The sequence below is a fragment of the Neoarius graeffei genome, chromosome 18, assembly GCF_027579695.1.
Source record: "Neoarius graeffei isolate fNeoGra1 chromosome 18, fNeoGra1.pri, whole genome shotgun sequence".
NCBI lineage: Eukaryota > Metazoa > Chordata > Actinopteri > Siluriformes > Ariidae > Neoarius > Neoarius graeffei.
The window spans coordinates 56670440-56690330 of record NC_083586.1 but is presented as its reverse complement, the minus strand read 5'-3'; the positions used below and the strand labels follow the sequence as shown (position 1 = coordinate 56690330).

The 19891-nt window shown below is 41.6% G+C and overlaps 1 protein-coding gene across 1 annotated transcript in view; it reads right to left on the bottom strand.

The window, feature by feature from the left end:
• rnaseh2a (ribonuclease H2, subunit A) overlaps window positions 1–19891 on the bottom strand; it is a 33740-nt gene continuing 13849 nt past the window's right edge. Inside the window, exons 3-8 of the mRNA XM_060899053.1 lie at window positions 13570–13696; window positions 13378–13465; window positions 11332–11469; window positions 6822–6909; window positions 414–537; window positions 1–294 (exon numbers count right to left, since the gene is read on the bottom strand). Coding sequence (XP_060755036.1) covers window positions 135–294; window positions 414–537; window positions 6822–6909; window positions 11332–11469; window positions 13378–13465; window positions 13570–13696 — 725 coding nt within the window. The 3' untranslated portion in view covers window positions 1–134. The remainder of the gene's footprint in view (window positions 295–413; window positions 538–6821; window positions 6910–11331; window positions 11470–13377; window positions 13466–13569; window positions 13697–19891) is intronic.

The following is a 19891-nucleotide window of genomic DNA, read 5'->3' as shown; positions in this document are numbered from 1 at the left end:
TTAATTCAAACCTGAATGTATAAAATACACATTTTATTATTTGTGTATTAAGAAAATCGTTTTAAAATTGACAATATAAAAATTTCCACATGACCTTCACAAAGTGCTGTTGCTTTACAGCTGACCGTGTGTGTTCAGAGTGTGTCTATGCTCTGTAATCTGCGCTCGGTGAAGAAGCGGTGAGTCTCTCGTGTGTGTGCGCTGTTGGCAGGTTTGCTGTGGCTGAAGTACGACAGCATGGACATGTTTTTCTGTCGAGCTGCTGCTTTCTCCCCGTCCTCTTCATCGTCGTCCCTACACACACGCGCACACTTTTTGAAACAGGTGAAAATCTCTCTGTTGACTAACACCATCATAATATCATAAAATCCTGTTGCGAGCTGCAAGACTCCGCCCCCTCTTAGTGGACTCACCAGTGCACTGGGACCGCTTTGCTGTCCAGTAGAGTCTGTGCTGTGCTCCAGCTGAAACGCACAAACTGTGGATAACCAAACACTGGGTCCAGATACTTCAACAGCCAGCTCTTAGTCTTTGGGTCTAAACACAAACACACAAAGATACAGGTTTTACTAACTTTGTGAGGCCCTTCTTTTGACTACACAACCCAAACTTAACTCGGTAATAAAAAAAAAAAAAAAAAAAAAAACACCACCTTTCACCACAGTCATGATGGAATAAAACCCCACAATGACTGATATAAACAAATATGTATTTGTTATTTATCTGTGCAAGTTATGAGTAAAGCCAGTGTTCTCCACGGGCCCTTTTAAAGTGCATATTCTGGACCAATCTCATTTTTTTTTATATGAAAGTATGTCCCTTTACACACTCATCCAGAAGGGTCATTTTGCACAAGGCCATCTGTCTACAACAGAAAAAAAATAAAACGAGTCTGGAAAAATCCCAAGGGAGTCTGGAGCCAGATTCGTGACGTTACCTGCAGAAGCGCCAGCAGGCTGCGCGAGCTTTGCACGGTTTCAGTGCACAGCCTGTGTAGACCAAGCGCTCCCATTTCTCTCTCATTGTCCGGTCTTTTGGAAAACGATGAGTACTAATCCCATCATGATTGGTGTTACTACACCCTCCTACGATACATCTGTTAACCATTTTAATAATTACGCGATAACGTTGAAGAAATTTACAGAAAACCACCAGGTCGTTTTCTCATAAACAAACCAGCGCTGACGTAGGATTCAGAGGGAGGCGTCCCGCACGCAACGTCACGAAAATCAATGTTTCCCGGGAAATTCAAATCTCATTATCTGTAGCCGCTTTATCCTGTTCTACAGGGTCACAGGCAAGCTGGAGCCTATCCCAGCTGACTATGGGCGAAAGGCGGGGTACACCCTGGACAAGTCGCCAGGTCATCACAGGGCTGACACATAGACACAGACAACCATTCACACTCACATTCACACCCACGGTCAATTTAGAGTCACCAGTTAACCTAACCTGCATGTCTTTGGACTGTGGGGGAAACCGGAGCACCCGGAGGAAACCCACGCGGACACGGGGAGAACATGCAAACTCCGCACAGAAAGGCTCTCACCAGCCACGGGGCTCGAACCCGGACCTTCTTGCTGTGAGGCGACAGCGCTAACCACTACACCACCATGCCAAAATTCAAATGCAAAAGTTTTTTCAGAGGCGGACCAATTCGCCTCAAATGGCTTGATTTGAACTGAATTTTTCTGGTATTGCGCAAGGTAAAAAAAATTGCAGAGAATGCAGAATGTTACAGATATTTGACCAAAGTTTAATATAAAATAGGAGAATTACATTGATCTTGCTCCTGAATTTACCCGTGATATGCACTTTAAAGTGGCGCACCACCACATTATAATTCTGGCCCGCCACCCTTCCCTTGGCCCAAAAAAAAAAAGTAACTTCATCAGTATACACCAAATAAATCGTAAAGTATTCGCTTTATTATAATTTCATAACTATTTAATACACAGAAGGCCATTAAACAAATGCATACAGGGCTACCTGAAGTGGCCACGCGATTGCAATAGAAAACCATCCGGCCGGCTGCATACAGATTGTGACCCAGAGCTCTGCAGATTGAGGTCTATCCCTGCGTTACACTATACTGACACATAGTAATGCTGGAAGCTACAAGCTGCAGCTAGCCAACAGCTAAATAACTTTGTGGGCGCACATGCAGGTTGTTTGTAGCGTTATTGTGCAACGGTTACGCTCATCTATCGTCTTTTCTGACCATACATAAGCCTAGGTCACAACCGGACGTACGATATTTTGGCCGTGCGATTTTTGGCGTTTCCCAAATCGCTGCGTTTTTTTTGTTCGTGGAGAAAGACGTGCGTTGGCCGTAAGTTTGTCTTGCAACCTGAAAAAAACGTAAGCGCCTGTAGAGTTTGTTTGACATGACAAAGAACCTCTGCGGCTGGTCTGCGGCCAGTCTACGGCTCTAAAATCAGCACGTCACACGCGCCCTCCGTGCGTTTCTTGCATTTTTTGCACGTAGATCGGCCGTAGGAGCACGTACGGCCGGTTGTGACTGAGGCATGAGTTACAGTAATCATATAACCGCGCACACACACACACAAAGTTAAGTTCAGGTCTTTTATTTTACGTATCTGTGATTGTGTAGGCAAGAGCTGCATTTTCCTGTTGCTTCACTGTGGTTGTTTTCTGCAGGTCTTCCGGGTTCCTGGGTCAAAGGACCCGAACTATGAAGGCCAGTTCTCTGTTTTTTTGCGGTGTTCCGTCCCAGACGTCTGGGTGGTACGGGGGCGGGGGTCCTGAGAAACAAGTTGACCGATTGACCGTTTCCGACTGGGTGAACCCTAACACTACGATTCCTGTTTTTGGCTGCTCGTGTAACCCAATGTGTTCTTCTGTTCTACAGTTGCATGCTGAGATGCTTTTCTGCTCACCACGGTTATGAAGAGTGATTATACGAGTTACTATCCTTCCTGGCAAAAAAAAAAAAAAAAAAGCAGCTCGAACCACAAATTTTTCCTCTGACCTCTCATCAACAAGGTGTTTGTTTCCACCCACAGAACTGTCCTTCACTCACTCAACGTTTTTTGTTTTTCGCACCATTCTGTCCGTGTAAACCCGAGGTGGGCAAACTACGGCCCGCGGGCCACATCCGGCCCGTTGGCGTTTTTAATCCGGCCCGCGGAAGACAATCATATAAACGCGATTGAGCAGATCTATAAACTATAAGCTTCAGTGTTATCACGTAGACAGGTGTTCTAGAGATCCGTCTTTCCAGTCAGTCGTACTGTATTCACGCGAGATTACATTTGTATAGTGGTGCAGCGCGTGCCATGGAAGTCATTCTGGCGCCCGTGCCACTGATGATCTCGAGAACACAGGATAAAACTTTACAATGAGTGGTCCTAAAAAAAGAAAAGTGGACAGTGAGTGCAGGGTGTTCAATAAAGAATGGACAACTAAATTTTTTTTGCTGAAGTCCGATCAAAGACTGTATGCCTTATTTGCAAAGAAACCGTTGCAGTTTTAAAGGAATATAACATCACTTTTCCTCCAAGCATGTTAATTATGCTAACAACCAGTCAGCTCAAGAACGGACGAATACAGCTCAGCAGTTGCTGAGTGAATGTGAGTATTAACACTTTCTCTTTTTAAAACTATGTTGGAGCTGTAATAAGATGGTAGTCACATGTTTACAGACATAATATAAAAAGTATAACTCTTAGTAATTTTGGTTGTCGTGGGTGGCTGCTGTAGTGCTGGTGTTTGTTTTTAAGTACCATGTGCTTTTGGGTGTCTGCTCCGCCCCTCATTTACTGTATGTCCCTGTCTGCTATTATAGGTCAGGGATGAGAATGAAAAATATTTTAAAAGTCTGAAAAAACCGGGGCGGGGCCCGGGGGCTAATGATTTTTGGCTATTTTTTTTTTTTTAACCCCAAAACCATTAATTTTATCAGCAAAAATTTGCAATGTATTTGGAAATAAATTCCCCTTCTTGGTGGACTCCCAGGTGAAAATGATTAATATGGTACAAGAGACTTGTTTTTAATCAATTCACATTTGATGATTTCAAAAAAATCAATGCACCTTTTAATATAAACGAGCTCTACAGTATTATATTTCTGCATTTTAGCTATTCATGTCTTTGAATACTCTAATCCTTTAAAATGAAGTGCAAACCAGAAAAAAGTTCTATCATATAATTCTCTTAAGCTTTCTTCTGATGTTATCATGGTAGCAGGAGCTCTTGCATATTAAGCAGGCAACATTCAACATCACATCACTTCCCTTTCGACTGTTGTGTGTACTAACTAGGTTTTATCTGGACAGGATGTTGTGTAATGTAATACAGATACCATATGGTCAATCTGAAGATCAAGATGGTGATTTTGAATTAAAGAACAGGCATGTACAATGGGCATTACATATTGGAAATTTTTTTTAAATCAAAAACTATAAGTTCATCTCGGCCTAAAAAATTTGGGCAGACGCTCCCGCGCGGCACATGCCAGCAATTCCCCCCCTATGAAATGAGCAATAAGTAGGAGAGTTATACATGCTATCATACTTAAAATTTCATCAGAAATATAGATATGATACTATGATTCTCCCCAACATGCTACATTAGATAAGCTAACCCCATTTATAAAAAGATACACACTTACATACAACATGTAATTGATATACATTTTTTGGGGCGCGCGCGCTCTCTGCCATGCCGATCCTGTAGGCTGCACTGACTCAATACAACTGAAAACTCCGGTCCTCGAGAAAAGAGATAAAAGCCCGCCCACACTGAAAGCTGATTGGCTTATTTTGCTGAGTAACCCAATCAAGATGCTCTTTGTCTGGCATGCGCGACATGAACAGGCACACAGTGTTGCCAGATTGGGTGGTTTTAAGTGCATTTTGGCGGGTTTTGAACATATTTTGGGCTGGAAAACGTCAGCAGTATCTGGCAACACTGCACACAGTCTCCCTCGCGCACCCCCTTGCGCGCGCACATTCCAAGATGCGTGATGCAGACCTTAATGTTGCGCGCGCACGCTCTTGCTTGCTTCTATCAATATGCAGGTGACTCCTGGAACTTCCGGGAGACTTGGGATGTCTGCGTTATAAGGTGACCACAGATCGTTAATCATACCCTCCCCCCCCAAAAAAATAATTTCTCAACGGATTTACATCGATCTCAAAAACGATCATTTTGGTCTGAAAAAGTCGGAAATCCGCCAATCGGCGGAAAATTCTCATCCCTGATAGGTGTATTATGAGCAGCTGACCTTGCTTCTGCTTATATCTGTTCCTGAACTTTTGCCTGCGGAGGTCATTCTGATCTAGGAGTGGCCTTTTGGAATATGAAAACCTGTCTGGAACCTGTGTTTTGATTTTTTGAGGACTGGAAATATTTCAGTGAGTGACTTTGAACCTGAAAACCAGTTTGGAGTTTTTTGCTTTCTTGAGCTGTTTTGTTTGATTTTGTGGGCTGGATGGATCCAGTGCCAAACCACTGAACTGCAAACATGTTGGCATAGTGTAGTACCCAAACTGTTGAACTGCAAACATGTTGGCATGGTGTGGTACCCAAACTGTTGAACTGCAAACATTTTGGAATGGTGTGGTGCCTCTCCTACTAATGGTGGTTGGTTGTACTGGCAGGCTAGAAGTGGATGGTTTTAAAAAAACAAAAACAAAACAAAACAAAAAAAAACTCAGGTGTAAATCTACGAGTTCAGTGAAATGTACAAAAATGATATGTACTGATATGTAATTTAGTTCAATTTAATGATATGCAATTTAGTTGTATGTATAAAATGATACAAATATACAAATACACTGGCATCCCACTCATCCTGGCAGCTCAAAGATGTAATTTAAGAATTAAGTGTGCTACTTTTCTTACTGTCACATGTGTATTACTTTTCTGGATGGATCCAGTGCCAATCTATTGAACTACAAACATTTTTCAGCTCTGCCTTTGTTGACTGAGAACTAAAATAAATGTCAATCTGATCTGCATTTGGGTCTCTGTCAGTGAAGGCCTTACAATAACACTAAAGCTTTTCTGGTTTATGTTCGATATGTATGAATTTGGTGCTGGCCCGGCCCGCCTGGCAAATTTCAAAAGTCAATGTGGCCCCTGAGCCAAAAGGTTTGCCCACCCCTGGTGTAAACTCTGTAGACACACAACTCTGTTGTGTGTGAAAACCCCAGCAGTTTCTGAAATACTCAAACCAACACCCACGCCACAGTGAAAGAAAGTCACGCTTCACTGTGAGATCACAATTTTTCCCATCCTGATGTTTGAACATTCTTAGAAGCTCTTGATTTGTATCTGCGTGATTTTATGCATGTCGAGGGATCGGCTGATTAGAGAACTGCATCAAACAGCAAGGTGGATGTATGGGGGTTCCTAATAAAGTGGCAGCTGAGTGTATATTACAGCAGCTATAAAACTTTCCTCTGTTTTGAAGATAATAAGGTAAAAAAAAAAAAAAACATTTTCTGTGCCGTGAAGTTACACCGTGACAAACTCCTTCCAGAAAACGTCACCATCAACAACGGCACTTTTTTAAAAATCCGTTCACGTGGAGCGTCCTACCGTGTGAGCCATGACCACGTGTGAAACTTTACTAGAAACCATGGAGCATTAGAACAAGCACATTGATATCAACTTGCAGAGCAGAACAACGGAAACGCTGCTACACTTTCTGAACAGTCAGTCAACAACGCTGTGGTTTCCCACCATTTAGTTACGTCCTGCCCTCTAATCTGGTTAAATGTGTGAAATAAAGGTTGCTGGTGCTCACTGTTTAACAGACAGAAACGAATACAAGCAGAGCAGAGTGTGCTGACCGTTGGGGTATCCTGAGCCGTAATCGGTGTCCACTTCCCCTAGGTCTTCTGTGAACATCCAGCCTTTCACTGCATGGTCTCGAGCCACCTAGGACAGGAGAAATAACTGTTCATTCAAGATGACCGGCTGCTTTATTGCAGGACTCGACATTAACTCTTTAATCCACTCAGACAAGCAGCAGGATTTTTCACTCGTCCTCGTCCTGATCATAACCAAGTTTATCAAAAAGCAGGTATAGTTATGATCATCATTAGATCAGATCAGATCAGACAAAACTTTCTGATTGAGTCTCATTGAGTTTATTTCATTCATTCGGACATCCATTGTATTTTTCTTTTGTATTGCTCACATTAACATTTACCACATTATTCACTCACGGTAAAAACCGTGAGTGAGTTCGGCACTGTCGTAAAATTCCCACGAAATACAACATTAACCACCAGAAATGTGGTAAATGTTAATGTGAGCAATACAAAAGAAAAATACAATGGAGGTCCGAATGAATGAAATAAAGACTCATCACAGATATTTATTTTACTGAGGTATTTGATCGCCTTTTCTCCGATTTCAATGAGTCTAATAATCTATAATGAGATGACGACGTGTGTATTTTCTCTCACACACACACACACACACCTGCTGTACTCGGCTTCCCTGGAATTTTGTAAAGCGTAACACAGTCGGATCACTGGGGGGATTGAACTCGTTTTGTTGGAACTTTATTGATGTAACTCTTGAATAGTTACGATAAACAGGGCTCGACATTAAGGACTGCCCAATTGCCCGAGGCAAGTGAAACACGCATTCGGGCAAGTGGGATATGTCCCCGACATGCCCAACCAGGCAAGTTGGAACGAGCATATATTACGAACTAGCACCACAAAAATTAGGCTTTTTGATCTTTTATTTCAGTTCCTAAAAGCGTCCCTCACTACGTATCCACCATTATGTCTTGGCTGTTTTCTTAGTCTCGGTTTCATTTCCTGCTTTGCAAGTTATTTTAGATCCCCCCGCTGTTGTAGTATGGTACGCGTACTGTTTATAGACCCCTTCTGCATGACGTCACGCATCACGTGATAATTACAGCTGGGGTCAGACAGACACCATCTTTCATGAAAGCAGCTTAATCTGTCTTCAGTATGGTTAATTTTTGCGCTGTTTCTGTTTGTTCAAACAGAGAAATAGATAAAAGGCATTACCGTCTCCCCGCTATCAAGAAAAAGGTTAACAAATAGAAGAAATGCTTCAAGAACAATGAGGAAATGAACGGTTAAAGAATACGAAGAGAGGAGCTCAGCCTGAAAACTCCAGAGAAATTCACGGTTGTATTTAAAATGTATTTTACAAAAACAAAGTCGGAAGTGAGGATCAAAGAGTTTGCTTAAGAATCTCGGTTTACTTTTTTTTCTGCTCGCATTCGAGTCAGCTCCTTCATGAAAGTGTTTGATTTTCTTACAGGTGAAGCCGCTTCCTTATTCGACACAGAAAATCCAGATTGCTTTCAAACAACTCGGGCATGAAAAACTCAACAAGGAGCGACATGTGCGATAAATCCTGAAAGAACAGAACAGATTAAGAGCAGAGAGAGCTGGAGCTTTGTTTCTGTTATCAGAGGAACACAGTCCTGTGCAAAATATTTATATATCGTTTTTTGTTGTTATGTCATCCACCTCTAGGTTAATTTAAAAAAAAAAAAGCAAAACAAAAAACCCACAAAAAAAACAATGATTCAGTTACAGGTTGCCAGGTCTGTATAAAACACCCACAACCTACACAGGGTCCGATTTTCCCACGTGCCCGCAGCACGTAACATTTTGGGTGGGCACGGAATTTTTTAGATGGGTGCCCGTCTGGCCACCAACTTTTTGAGACAAATTTTCATCAAAATTATTCCTAATAAACTAATATTTATATATGAATATGCATTAAACAGTCAGAAATTGGAGCGAAAATTACTGGTTTATGTAGACGGAGGTGCCAATCCCAACATTTAGCGTCACTTTACTCGCCAGGAGAGAATCCTGACCTTATTATTTATAGAATGGGGGTTGCCCTCTTCTGATTGGTTAGTTGGACAGGAAGTATATAATTGTGGCCAGTCAAAATCCAGGATTTAGCGTCACTTTACCTGCCAACATCGGGCCTAGACTCTAGACTCTTACACAGTCACCACATACTCCGCGAAAAGAGCAGTGTTTCTTCAAAATGCAACCAAAATATGGAGAGACAGCCAGAAAACAACAGGCAGGAATTTAGAAAATACATCTACCTAATAAATAAACTAATATTTATTTATGAAATATGCATCAAACAGCCAGAAATCTGAGTGAAAAAGGACTGGGTGAAGACACCGGTGCCTAAACATCGCTTCCGGGTGTGAGGCACGTTGACCAGGGGAATCCCAACCTTATTAATAAAAATTGTGGACTGCCTTCTTCTGACTGGTTAGTTGGACAGGAAGTATATAATTATAGCCAATCAAAACCCAGCATTTAGCGTCACATTACCCGCTGACATAAAGCCTAGATCCAAGGCCATGAAATCATTGAGTGACCTAGGCTATGCGTGATGTGTGTACTACGTCATCAAAAGATGAGCACATTTTTTTGCTGGCCGACCTCGTTTTAGTAGGAGCAATTTGATTGGTCCACCATACAGCCACTCAAATGCGAATACAGCCACTCAAATGCGCTTTTAGAAGGGGCTGAGTCACATGATACAACATGTCCTTCTTGCAGAGGTGGTTAAATTCAGAAATAAACCCCCCTCCTGCAAAAATTAGGAGGAAATCTGAAGAGGACAGGAAGCAAAAAAAAAAGAAGGAATCTGAAGAGACAAGAGAGAGAAGCTTTAAGGATGCTTGGGTGCAAGAATCTCCCTGGTTACTGCATGACAAGAAGAGTGGAATGTTCTGCAAAGTCTGCTTAACTTTTTAAAGCTGAGTGCCCATATGGCTTGCAACTTTTTGGCCTAAAGGTCATACACTGAACCTACGCACTAAACAAATTATTTTAAACTCAAACATTATCCTGTCTGTCATGACGCAGCGGGGGGCGTTTAAACCTAGAGGTGGATGATATAACAAAAACAAACAAACAAACAAAAAATAAATATTCTCAAACACAGTACACTAAAAAATGTCCGTAGAATTAACAGTGAATTTATGTAAAATCGTGACATAAAAAACTGTAAATACAAAAACAATGAAGCAGTGTGTAATTTACATCAATATACTGTAAAACTCCTAACCAAATACCACTGTTAATTTAATAGTAAGAATATGTTGAATTGATCATATTTTTTTGTAGAATTTACAAATTGTTGTAGTTTAAACACAAACTGTAATACTAAAACAGAATGTGATAGTTAAAATTACATCATTACCCTGTTAAAAAAATTAAAAAAAAACAGCCACCGTCGTGGCTCAGTCGACTAAGGTGCCATACCATGAATCCGGGGACCCGGGTTCGATTCCGACCCAAGGTCATTTCCTGATCTCTTTCCAGCTCATTTCCTGTCTCTACACTGTCCTATCCAAGAAAGGTGAAAAAAGCCCCCCCCCAAAAAAAAATCTGTCTAGTAGATTGTAACCATTTTGAATCATTGTTTATTGTACAATGAATATCCGTAAAATTAACAGTTATGTACTGATTATTGTACATTGAATACCTGTAAAATTTACATTTAGTTATCATTAATTGTACATGGAATCCCAGTGAAATGTACAAGTTATTCTGTAACGTTGTTTACATTTCACTGTATTTTTAACAGGATTATTCTGCCAACCACAGCTGCCAGTATTTTTCCGTAAAAACAACGGATTTTTTTTTTTTACAGTGTCTCAGCACCCTATTGTTTTCTTCATACAAACTTTATCGATTTCTATTTTATGATCTCTACATTATGGAGCAATGAACCTACAGTCTGAGAGAGAGAGTTCTACACAAACACACTGAACTTTACAACAGCTGCATGCATGTGAAATGGAAATAAATCGACTTAAGGCAGGAAAAACTATTTTGGATAAAATTGTTATTGTACAAGTAAAAAGTAACCAATAACCAAACTTAATAATAAACTTCATCAATAACCAAACTTCAACTCAATGTGTGATCTTCATTTAATGTTGCAATTCACAACTATTCTATGGTTTCCCTAAACAAACAAAAAAAAAGTAGTACTCGCAAAATAGGGGGCAAGTGGAAATTAACCCCTACTTGCACCCCCAGGGCAAGTGGGTTTAAAAGTTAATGTCGAGCCCTGATAAAAATGGTGATTTTCAACAAATATTCGACTTGTCCAGTCGGACAGGCAGATACGGATTTGACAAACGTTTGGTTGTCCCGGACAGTCGGACTACCGTTAATCTGATATGAGTTTCAGTGATAAATCATTAAGTGCTGCAATAACAGACGATTATCTTGCACCATTGATAAAGCTATTGCTTTCACATCACGCAGCAGTACTTCCTGTCATCACAGCGGTGATGTTTCCTGTATGGGTACTAACCTTGGCGCAGATGCTGGCGGCACTGACGATGGGGAAGAGCGAGTCGGCTTTGGGTCGTACGGTCACCTTCACCCCGGGAAAATGCTGAGACAGCTTCTCCTCGTACTTCTCCGCCGGGCCCACTGTGTCCACAAACACCTGACCAAGCGCGCGCGTGCACACACACATTTCACAACTTCATTAAATCTGATGCAGGACAATGAACATGGCTTCCCAGAAAAACTTATGAAACCGGTAGCTACTGTCGGATTATTTTATACCTCAAGCTTACTGTTTAGAGCTTCAGTTTAAAGCCGCGGTCATCTTTGTTACAAGGGTCAGTAGGTCAGACTGTGGAATGTACCTTTGTTAGCCAGTTCAGAAAGTTAGTACTCTCTTATTTGAATATTTTAAGAGCATGACACACACAGCTGCATTAGCCTGCTACAAATATTTTTGGAAAATCATGGAGAAATTCTGCTGTATTGTTTAGCCTGAATTTCTGATATTCTACTTCGGAGGTTTTCTGACACTAGGCTCCATTAAACTGAGTCGAGGAAGAATTTCTGAGTTCAGATGTTTAGAGGATTGTGTGTGTGACCATTGTGTTTCTTCACCACTGTAAAAACACTTAGTGTGTTAAACACAGACTCGCCACTGTGTCGTTAAAATCTTAAGATGTCATATGGTGGGAAATACAAGCAGGTTGATTTTATTTCAAATTCAGCAGAAGGGGGCGGCACGGTGGTGTAGTGGTTAACGCTGTCGCCTCACAGCAAAAAGGTCCGGGTTCGAGCCCCGCGGCCGGCGAGGGCCTTTCTGTGTGGAGTTTGCATGTTCTCCCCGTGTCCGCATGGGTTTCCTCCGGGTGCTCCGGTTTCCCCCACAGTCCAAAGACATGCAGGTTAGGTTAACTGGTGACTCTAAATTGACCGTAGGTGTGAATGTGAGTGTGAATGGTTGTCTGTGTCTATGTGTCAGCCCTGTGATGACCTGGCGACTTGTCCAGGGTGTACCCCGCCTTTCGCCCGTAGTCAGCTGGGATAGGCTCCAGCTTGCCTGCGACCCTGTAGGACAGGATAAAGCGGCTACAGATAATGAGATGAGATTCAGCAGAAGGTACGTTTTAGCCAATGAGAAGCCTGCATCGGGCAGTCTGTGTTCAAACAAAGAAAAGTCATTTTTACAATGATTTTAATAGAAGCTGCCATTTTGTTTTGGGGCGGTTCTAGGATGGTCCCTTGTAGCGGGACAGAGTTTAAAAATTACCAGTGGACATTTAGACTTCAGATAGTGACCTGGATATCGCTCAGTGCTTGAGTTGTTTTATACAATCAAACTGCTTCAAGGGCAGCACAGTGGTGTAGTGGTTAGTGCTGTCACCTCACAGCAAGAAGGTCCGGGTTCGAGCCCCGTGGCCGGCGAGGGCCTTTTTGTGCGGAGTTTGCATGTTCTCCCCGTGTCCGCATGGGTTTCCTCCGGGTGCTCCGGTTTCCCCCACAGTCCAAAGACATGCAGGTTAGGTTAACTGGTGACTCTAAATTGAGCGTAGGTGTGAATGTGAGTGTGAATGGTTGTCTGTGTCTATGTGTCAGCCCTGTGATGACCTGGCGACTTGTCCAGGGTGTACCCCGCCTTTCGCCCGTAGTCAGCTGGGATAGGCTCCAGCTCGCCTGCGACCCTGTAGAACAGGATAAAGCGGCTACAGATAATGAGATGAGATGAGAAACTACTTCAAGGTGACAAGTGTATTTTAGGCTGCTTTTGAGGTTCAGACTTCCACGATACTAGATGTGTCTCATATATGTCACACATTAGCATTGTGGCTAATATGTGACATCTAAGGATCTGTAGATATTTTTAAGAAATTACAGCAGACTTATCTTTTTAAAGAGGCTTTTCATCATCAATGTTTATACTGAGATGGTTTTATTAGTTTATCATCATGTTTTTAAAACATTTTTGGTTATATAATGTGCATGTGAACATATTTGTATGAAACATGCACAGTATAAGTAATAATAAACTTAAACACAGCTACGAACATCTTAGACGTGCTTTTCCTACCTCTTTGAGCTGCACCCCGCAGTCCAGAGCGTACTGCACCAGCCCGATGGCAGCGTCATGAGACAGAGCATTTAAATTATACTTCACCCTGAACAGACAGGGAGGGAGAAAAGAGAAAAAAATGGCATCTTTATTAATGCACCACACACACACACACAACACTTATTGTGATATCTATACATGTGTGTATACCTCTGCAACATGCTGGTGGAGATGGTATTGGGTGAAAGGATCTGAAGAGCCCAGCCCACAAAGCTCTTGGCCTTGTCCAGCATTAGAAACAGATTCTCTCTCTCTGCTTCGCTCAGCGTCTTCGAGTCTGCACACAAAAAGGTATCACAATACCATTCCATCAACAAATACTACGGTATATTTATATATGAAATATATACACACACCTGAAAAAATGGCCGAACCTCTCAGTTTATCATAATCTCCATAAGAAGCAGATTTTCATACCTTGGTTGCTCTGTTATTGCTTTTTGAACTGAATCGGTTTTTCTTTCCAGGGTAAAGTGGTGTCTCCCCTCCTATTTATACCACTGTCGAATGCTCGAATCTCATTCGTGAGAAGGTGCTGAATCGTTTTCTAGAATAGCCGCTCTTGGCTGTAATTTAATCCCCAGGTTCGAATACATTCTCGTATCTTTTGTACTGGCTAAACAGATTGTGTGTAAAGCTTTCTCTTCTGAGAGATTTAGGGAAGCCGTGTTAGCCTAATGGTTAGAGAAGCAGCTTTGAGACAAAAAGGTTGCTGGTTTGATTCTCTGGACCAGCAGGAATAGCTAAAGTACCCTTGAGAAAGGCACCTAACCCACAACTGTTCCCCAGCGCATGTTGTACATCACTCTGGATAACAGCATCTGCTAAATGCAATTAATGTAATATTTATTTAACGCTGATTTGTGGAAGGAGTCTCCAGCGTCAGCGCTTTGGAACAGTCAGAGGTAAAAGCTGGAACTTCTGAAAGATTTCAGGACAGAATTATTGAGACTTTTTGGTTTCTCAGGAACATGACAACCTGCGTTTTGTTTCTTATTTATTTATTTTTTTGAAATCTTATTAACTTCAAGAGAAAGTAAATAAAAAGAGTGACTGGTAAGGGAACAAATGTTTACACCATTTACAAAATACAGATGAGTCACAGAACATGGATTCACCGGGGGGAATGAATGAATGAATGAATGAATGAATAAATAATAAAAAGTGCTGATCTTTTATTCATGGATATGTGATTTCCCGTGAAATATCAATAGTAAATTAATAAACATAAATGCAGGCAAGACATTATTAATTATGGACTTCAGCAGTCCAAACATTTCATTGTTTTAGACTTCTTAATTTTTTTCATCTGTGACACATCATCCGTAAAGCCTCGGTCACAACCGGCCGTACGTGCTCCTACGGCCGGTTTACGTGCAAAAAACACAAGAAACACACGGAGGGCGCGCGTGTGATGTGCCGATTTTCAAGCCGTAGAGATTCTTTGTCATGTCAAACAAACTCTACGGGCGCTTACGTTTTTTTCAGGTTGCAAGATAAACTTGTGGCCAACATGCATCTTTCTCCACGAACAAATAAAACGCAGTGATTTGGGAAACGCCAAAAATTGCACAGCCAAAAAAATCGTACGTCCGGTTGTGACCTAGACTTAACCAATCCGTATTTTGTATCCTTTTTTATTATAACTTACCTGTGACCATCTGCTACCCAATCCCTACTTTCTACATCAGTCTTTAGGTGAAATACATAAACTTCACCCCCCTTTGGCAAAAATGGCATTTCAGAGTTGTGTTCTCTGTATATTTAACAGTTATTCCACAAAATCGAGCCGTACATGAGCTGATCGCACTATAATCCATGTACGACGAGATTGAGTGGAATAACTGTTTTATTCTATCCACATTCACTGGATTTTGAGAAACAGAGCGTTTTTATTTTCATTTTTTGCAAATTCGATAAATAAAAACTTGATACAAAACGTCAGACAAAATCATTTCTGCTTAGAATGTAAACAAACCGGTGAAATGACAGGAGCAATTTGTGAAAAATGCAATAATAATAATAATAATAATAAATAATAATTCTTGAAAAATAAAAAAAATTATACGTTCTTACCATCAAATACTTTCATTCCATATTTTGTTGCTTTTGGAGGGGGAGGTGTTTGTTTTTGAGTAAAGTTTTTATGTTGTCCTCAGTTGGTTCAAAAACACGCTCTACCATTTTATTTTTCTCCACTCATGGTATATGAGCTGATATCCTGGTAGCAGAGTAGCCAATCAGAGCAGGCGACTGCTCATATCCAGTGAATGTGGATAGAATAATATTAGATGTTCCACCTTTCTTATTGAAAGACTCGTCTGCTGATTAGCGAGTATTGGCTCGACTTTATCTGGCGCTTCTACCTCTGTCATGTAGCTACCGCTGGCAGAGAACGTCACCGTGGAGACAGTCTTTGTGACGCCCATGTCATTGTTCTGCAGACTCGGAGCAACGTCTGTAAAATTAACCATCCGTATGAAACCTGTAACCAACCTGTAATAGCCTGAAACGTCCGTGACCAATCTGTAAACCACTAGCATCTGTATTAAAATCCGTAACCACGCCATATTTTGTATCTTTTTTTAAAGCCAGAGCCATAACAGCACTGAACATGGACAAAAACATAGCACGAACAGCCAGAAGGTGCAATCTTTCTTAAATGTGCATATTTGAACGTGCAATAGTCTTACTATTGATCTATTATTTATCTTTTAAGGCAAAGGAGAACCAACCAGTTTCGTTGTACCGTACTTGTGCATTACAATGACGATAAAGGTCTCTCTATCCATCCATCCATCCATCCATCCATCCATCCATCCATCCATCCATCCCCATTTCCATAATCCGTAGTCCGTGACCTATCCGTATTTTGTCAACCACCAAATGTTTATAGCAGAAGTGAGAACAGGAATTCGTTTCTTGCTGTTCCAGAACATTTACAGTGACTATAAACAGACATAATCATACTTTTTAATACTTAATTTACTAGAGCGGCGGCTACAATTATTGACACCTTTTCAGATTTACCAAAAAAAAATTTTTTTTACAAAAGGTACGTTTCGGACTTCCGGTGGAGCCATGTTGGATAAAGCTGGGCATACACTGCGATTTTTGGCCCGATTTTGACACGATTTTCACTCGTGCGACTATTTTGGAGATTGGGCCGAGTTTTGGCTCAATCGTGCGTCTCGGATCGTGTAGTATACATGGGGTAACGACAAGCGATTAACACCTCACGACCTCCTCCCGATCGATTGGATGAAAATCAAACCTGTTTGAAATCTTGAGCATCGGATCCGAGCATCGGATTGTATAGTGTGAGAACAGGAATCGTAGGCTGCGTGCTGTTTACCCCTGCGATTCACTCGTATAGTGTGAGCAGCAGCTGAATACCGCGATCGAAAAAAAAAAAAAATCCACACAGTGTATGCCCAGCTTAAGACAACCTAAAATGTTAGCTCTCGAAGAAGCCAATTAAAACTAGCTCTTTTAAACATTATTATCGACAGAAAGCAGGCCAAAGTTAAGGAAACTTGACAATGAAAGTTAACAACAACAAAAAAGATGGAGACAAGGTCTAACAAAAAGGACATTGTGAATATTGGAGGTCCGGACTCGGCAATTGGAATCACGACGGGCAAGGGACCCGTCGGTGGGGATCAGCACTCGGTAATATTGGCGGAGTCACGCAAGTTGAGACAAGAGCACACAGAAGCGGCTAATGACAACAAGAACACTCTAGTAAGACTAGAAACTAATCTAAAAGGAGATTATGGAGAGAACTGTTTCACTGGAGCAGCGAACAGTGGACATGGAAGAAAGGTTGGGGGAGACTGAAGACAGGGCAGTGCGGCTGGAAAGATCGGTCGCCTTTCTTCTTCACCAAGAGGCGATGTTAGCTGCAAAATGCGACGATTTGGAGTCGAGGGGGAGACGTAACAACATACGGATACACGGTATCCCGGAGGGCTCGGAGAAAAAACGACACTATAGGATTTGTGACGGACTTCATCCGATCATCACTACAAATCCCAGCGGCCGTGGACATCCGCATCGAAAGGGCACACCGCTCGCTGATTGCTAAACCGAAAGAGAGCGCGGCCCCCCTGCGAGCCATTATTGCCCGCTTCATAGACTACCAGGTGAAAGACCGTATCGTACAGCAAGCATGGAAACAAAAAATAACATATGAGGGACGGACCATCTACTTCAACCAAGACTACACTACCGAGATACAGAAGAAAACAAGTACGAGATGTAATAAAAAAAAAAACCTGAAAGAGAAGAACATAAAGGCACAGTCTCCATACCCTGCACAGCTGAAGGTGTTTCTGGAAACAGGGCCTAAGACATTCGCCACACTGATGGAAGCTGCACCCATGCTGAAGGACATGGGGATTCAGGTGGAGGTGGACGTGTGGGAGAAACTACAGAGAATGAGGATGCAGGGCAGCTGGACTGAGGTGTCAGGACAGAAGGGGAAGAGGAGACAGCCACACATCACAGAGGCAGATCTACAAGCTCTCATTCAATGAACTCTGAGGTTCACAGTAGTAAGGACTAGACAACAGTCGTGAAACTAGGTGACAATCCTGAAGGGTTTATGTCTCGTCTCATTGTCTCTGGCCGTTTTGTCCTGTTCTCCCACGCGGATGTGGGGGGAGTATGCGGGCTCCGCGCGGGAGGGCCCTGGCCAGCCGCAGGGCTCGAGCCCGGACCTTCTTGCTGTGGGGCGGCGGCGCTGGCCGTTGCACCACCGTGCCACCCTAAGGGTTTATAGAATACGGTTAATTTAAATATCTGTCTAATACAATGCTTAAAGAGTATAAAAGGAGCTAATTATGGGATTTAAGTACTACTTACACAGATTAAAGTCAAAATTGGTAGAATGAGCGAAACTGAAGCTCAGTTTGAGTTAGCAGCAAGTTAAAGGGGAACAGAGGGCAATATATAGAGTAAATATAACAATAAAACACACATTAACGAACCTTATTCAAGACTTACAAAAGTTTTTTGTTCTAAGGTTGGAAAGTTATAGTGTTTTGAAAGTAGCTCTAGCAAACTATTTCCACAGTTTGAACAGCCCGCCATGATATTAATTTTATCCAATCAGAATGCACGTTCATTTTCTCTGTGTAACACTCATGACGTATGTATGTGCCCAGTTGTGTTGGCTCATTGAGGTTGGGAATAGCACGTGTGAATCGGAAAGTAGGATGAATTGTAAGTGATCGGCTACACAATGCCACAGTGTGTTGCTTTCGGGTGTAATAACAGGACCGATGGAAAGCATAACGATCCTCCAGACGTGTCTTTTGCGGGATCTCTTCGTATGATTCGACAGAGCTGTCGCTTTCACTTGATGCGCCCGACGCCATGATTACACGCTTCTCTCCTAGTGCAGTGGGTAGGGCTGACGTCACGGTCTTTTAAAAATGGCGACTCTTGTGCCGTTTAGCGTACCGACTATTATATTTACAATTACCAAGATATTTTGTTGTTTTCTAGTATATAAATTTGATAGAATACGTTACTTTGTCACATCAGCAACTGTATATATTATATTTGGTACCCCTTTAATTATAGCTGAGAAGTTGCAGGTGCACATTGTGCTATTTCCCCAGAGAGATTTTGCCACATCTCTGATGATGGGACTTTTGGGAGTCAGAGTATGTTATTGCTGTAGATTAGTTCAGAGGAAGATGTGTATCGTTTGTTTGTTTTTGCGCTGTGTGCTGTTTTACACAGTTGTTTTGATTTATAGGAGGAATAGAGCTGTAGGCTTACATTTTAAAGTATTATGAATAGGCTGAACCTTGTTTCTTATAATGTGCATGGCTTAAATCATCCCATTAAGAGGAAGAAAATATTGAGTCAGCTGAAGAAACTACAATGTCCAATTGCACTAATACAAGAAACTCACCTGAATGAAAATGAACATAAAAAAATTGAAAAAGGAATGGGTAAACCAGGTATTTCATGCTTCATATGGCAAGAAAAGGGGGTGGGTGGCCATACTAATTAATAAATCTATACCGTTTTCTGCAGAGAAAGTGATTAATGATGATATGGGAAGATATATCATGGTGGTTGGCACAATAGGAGATTTGACCATTTCGATATTAAACATATATGCCCCAAATGAGGAAAATGAAACATTCTTTAAAAACATAGCTAATATAGTTACTAGTAATGGACGAGGGATGATAATTATGGGGGGGGATTTCAATGCTGTACTGAATGGTAAGTTGGACAGGTTGCCATCAGAGAGTGGACCAAATACAAAAAAATCCAAAGTCCTAAACAATGTTATAAAAGAATTAGGCCTTATCGATCCATGGAGACATAATAATCCTAAAGGAAGGGACTTCACCTTCTATTCTAACCCACATGGTAGTTACTCGAGAATCGACTTTTTGTGTGTGTCAAAACAACAGATACATAAAATCAGAAATTGCAGTATAGAGCC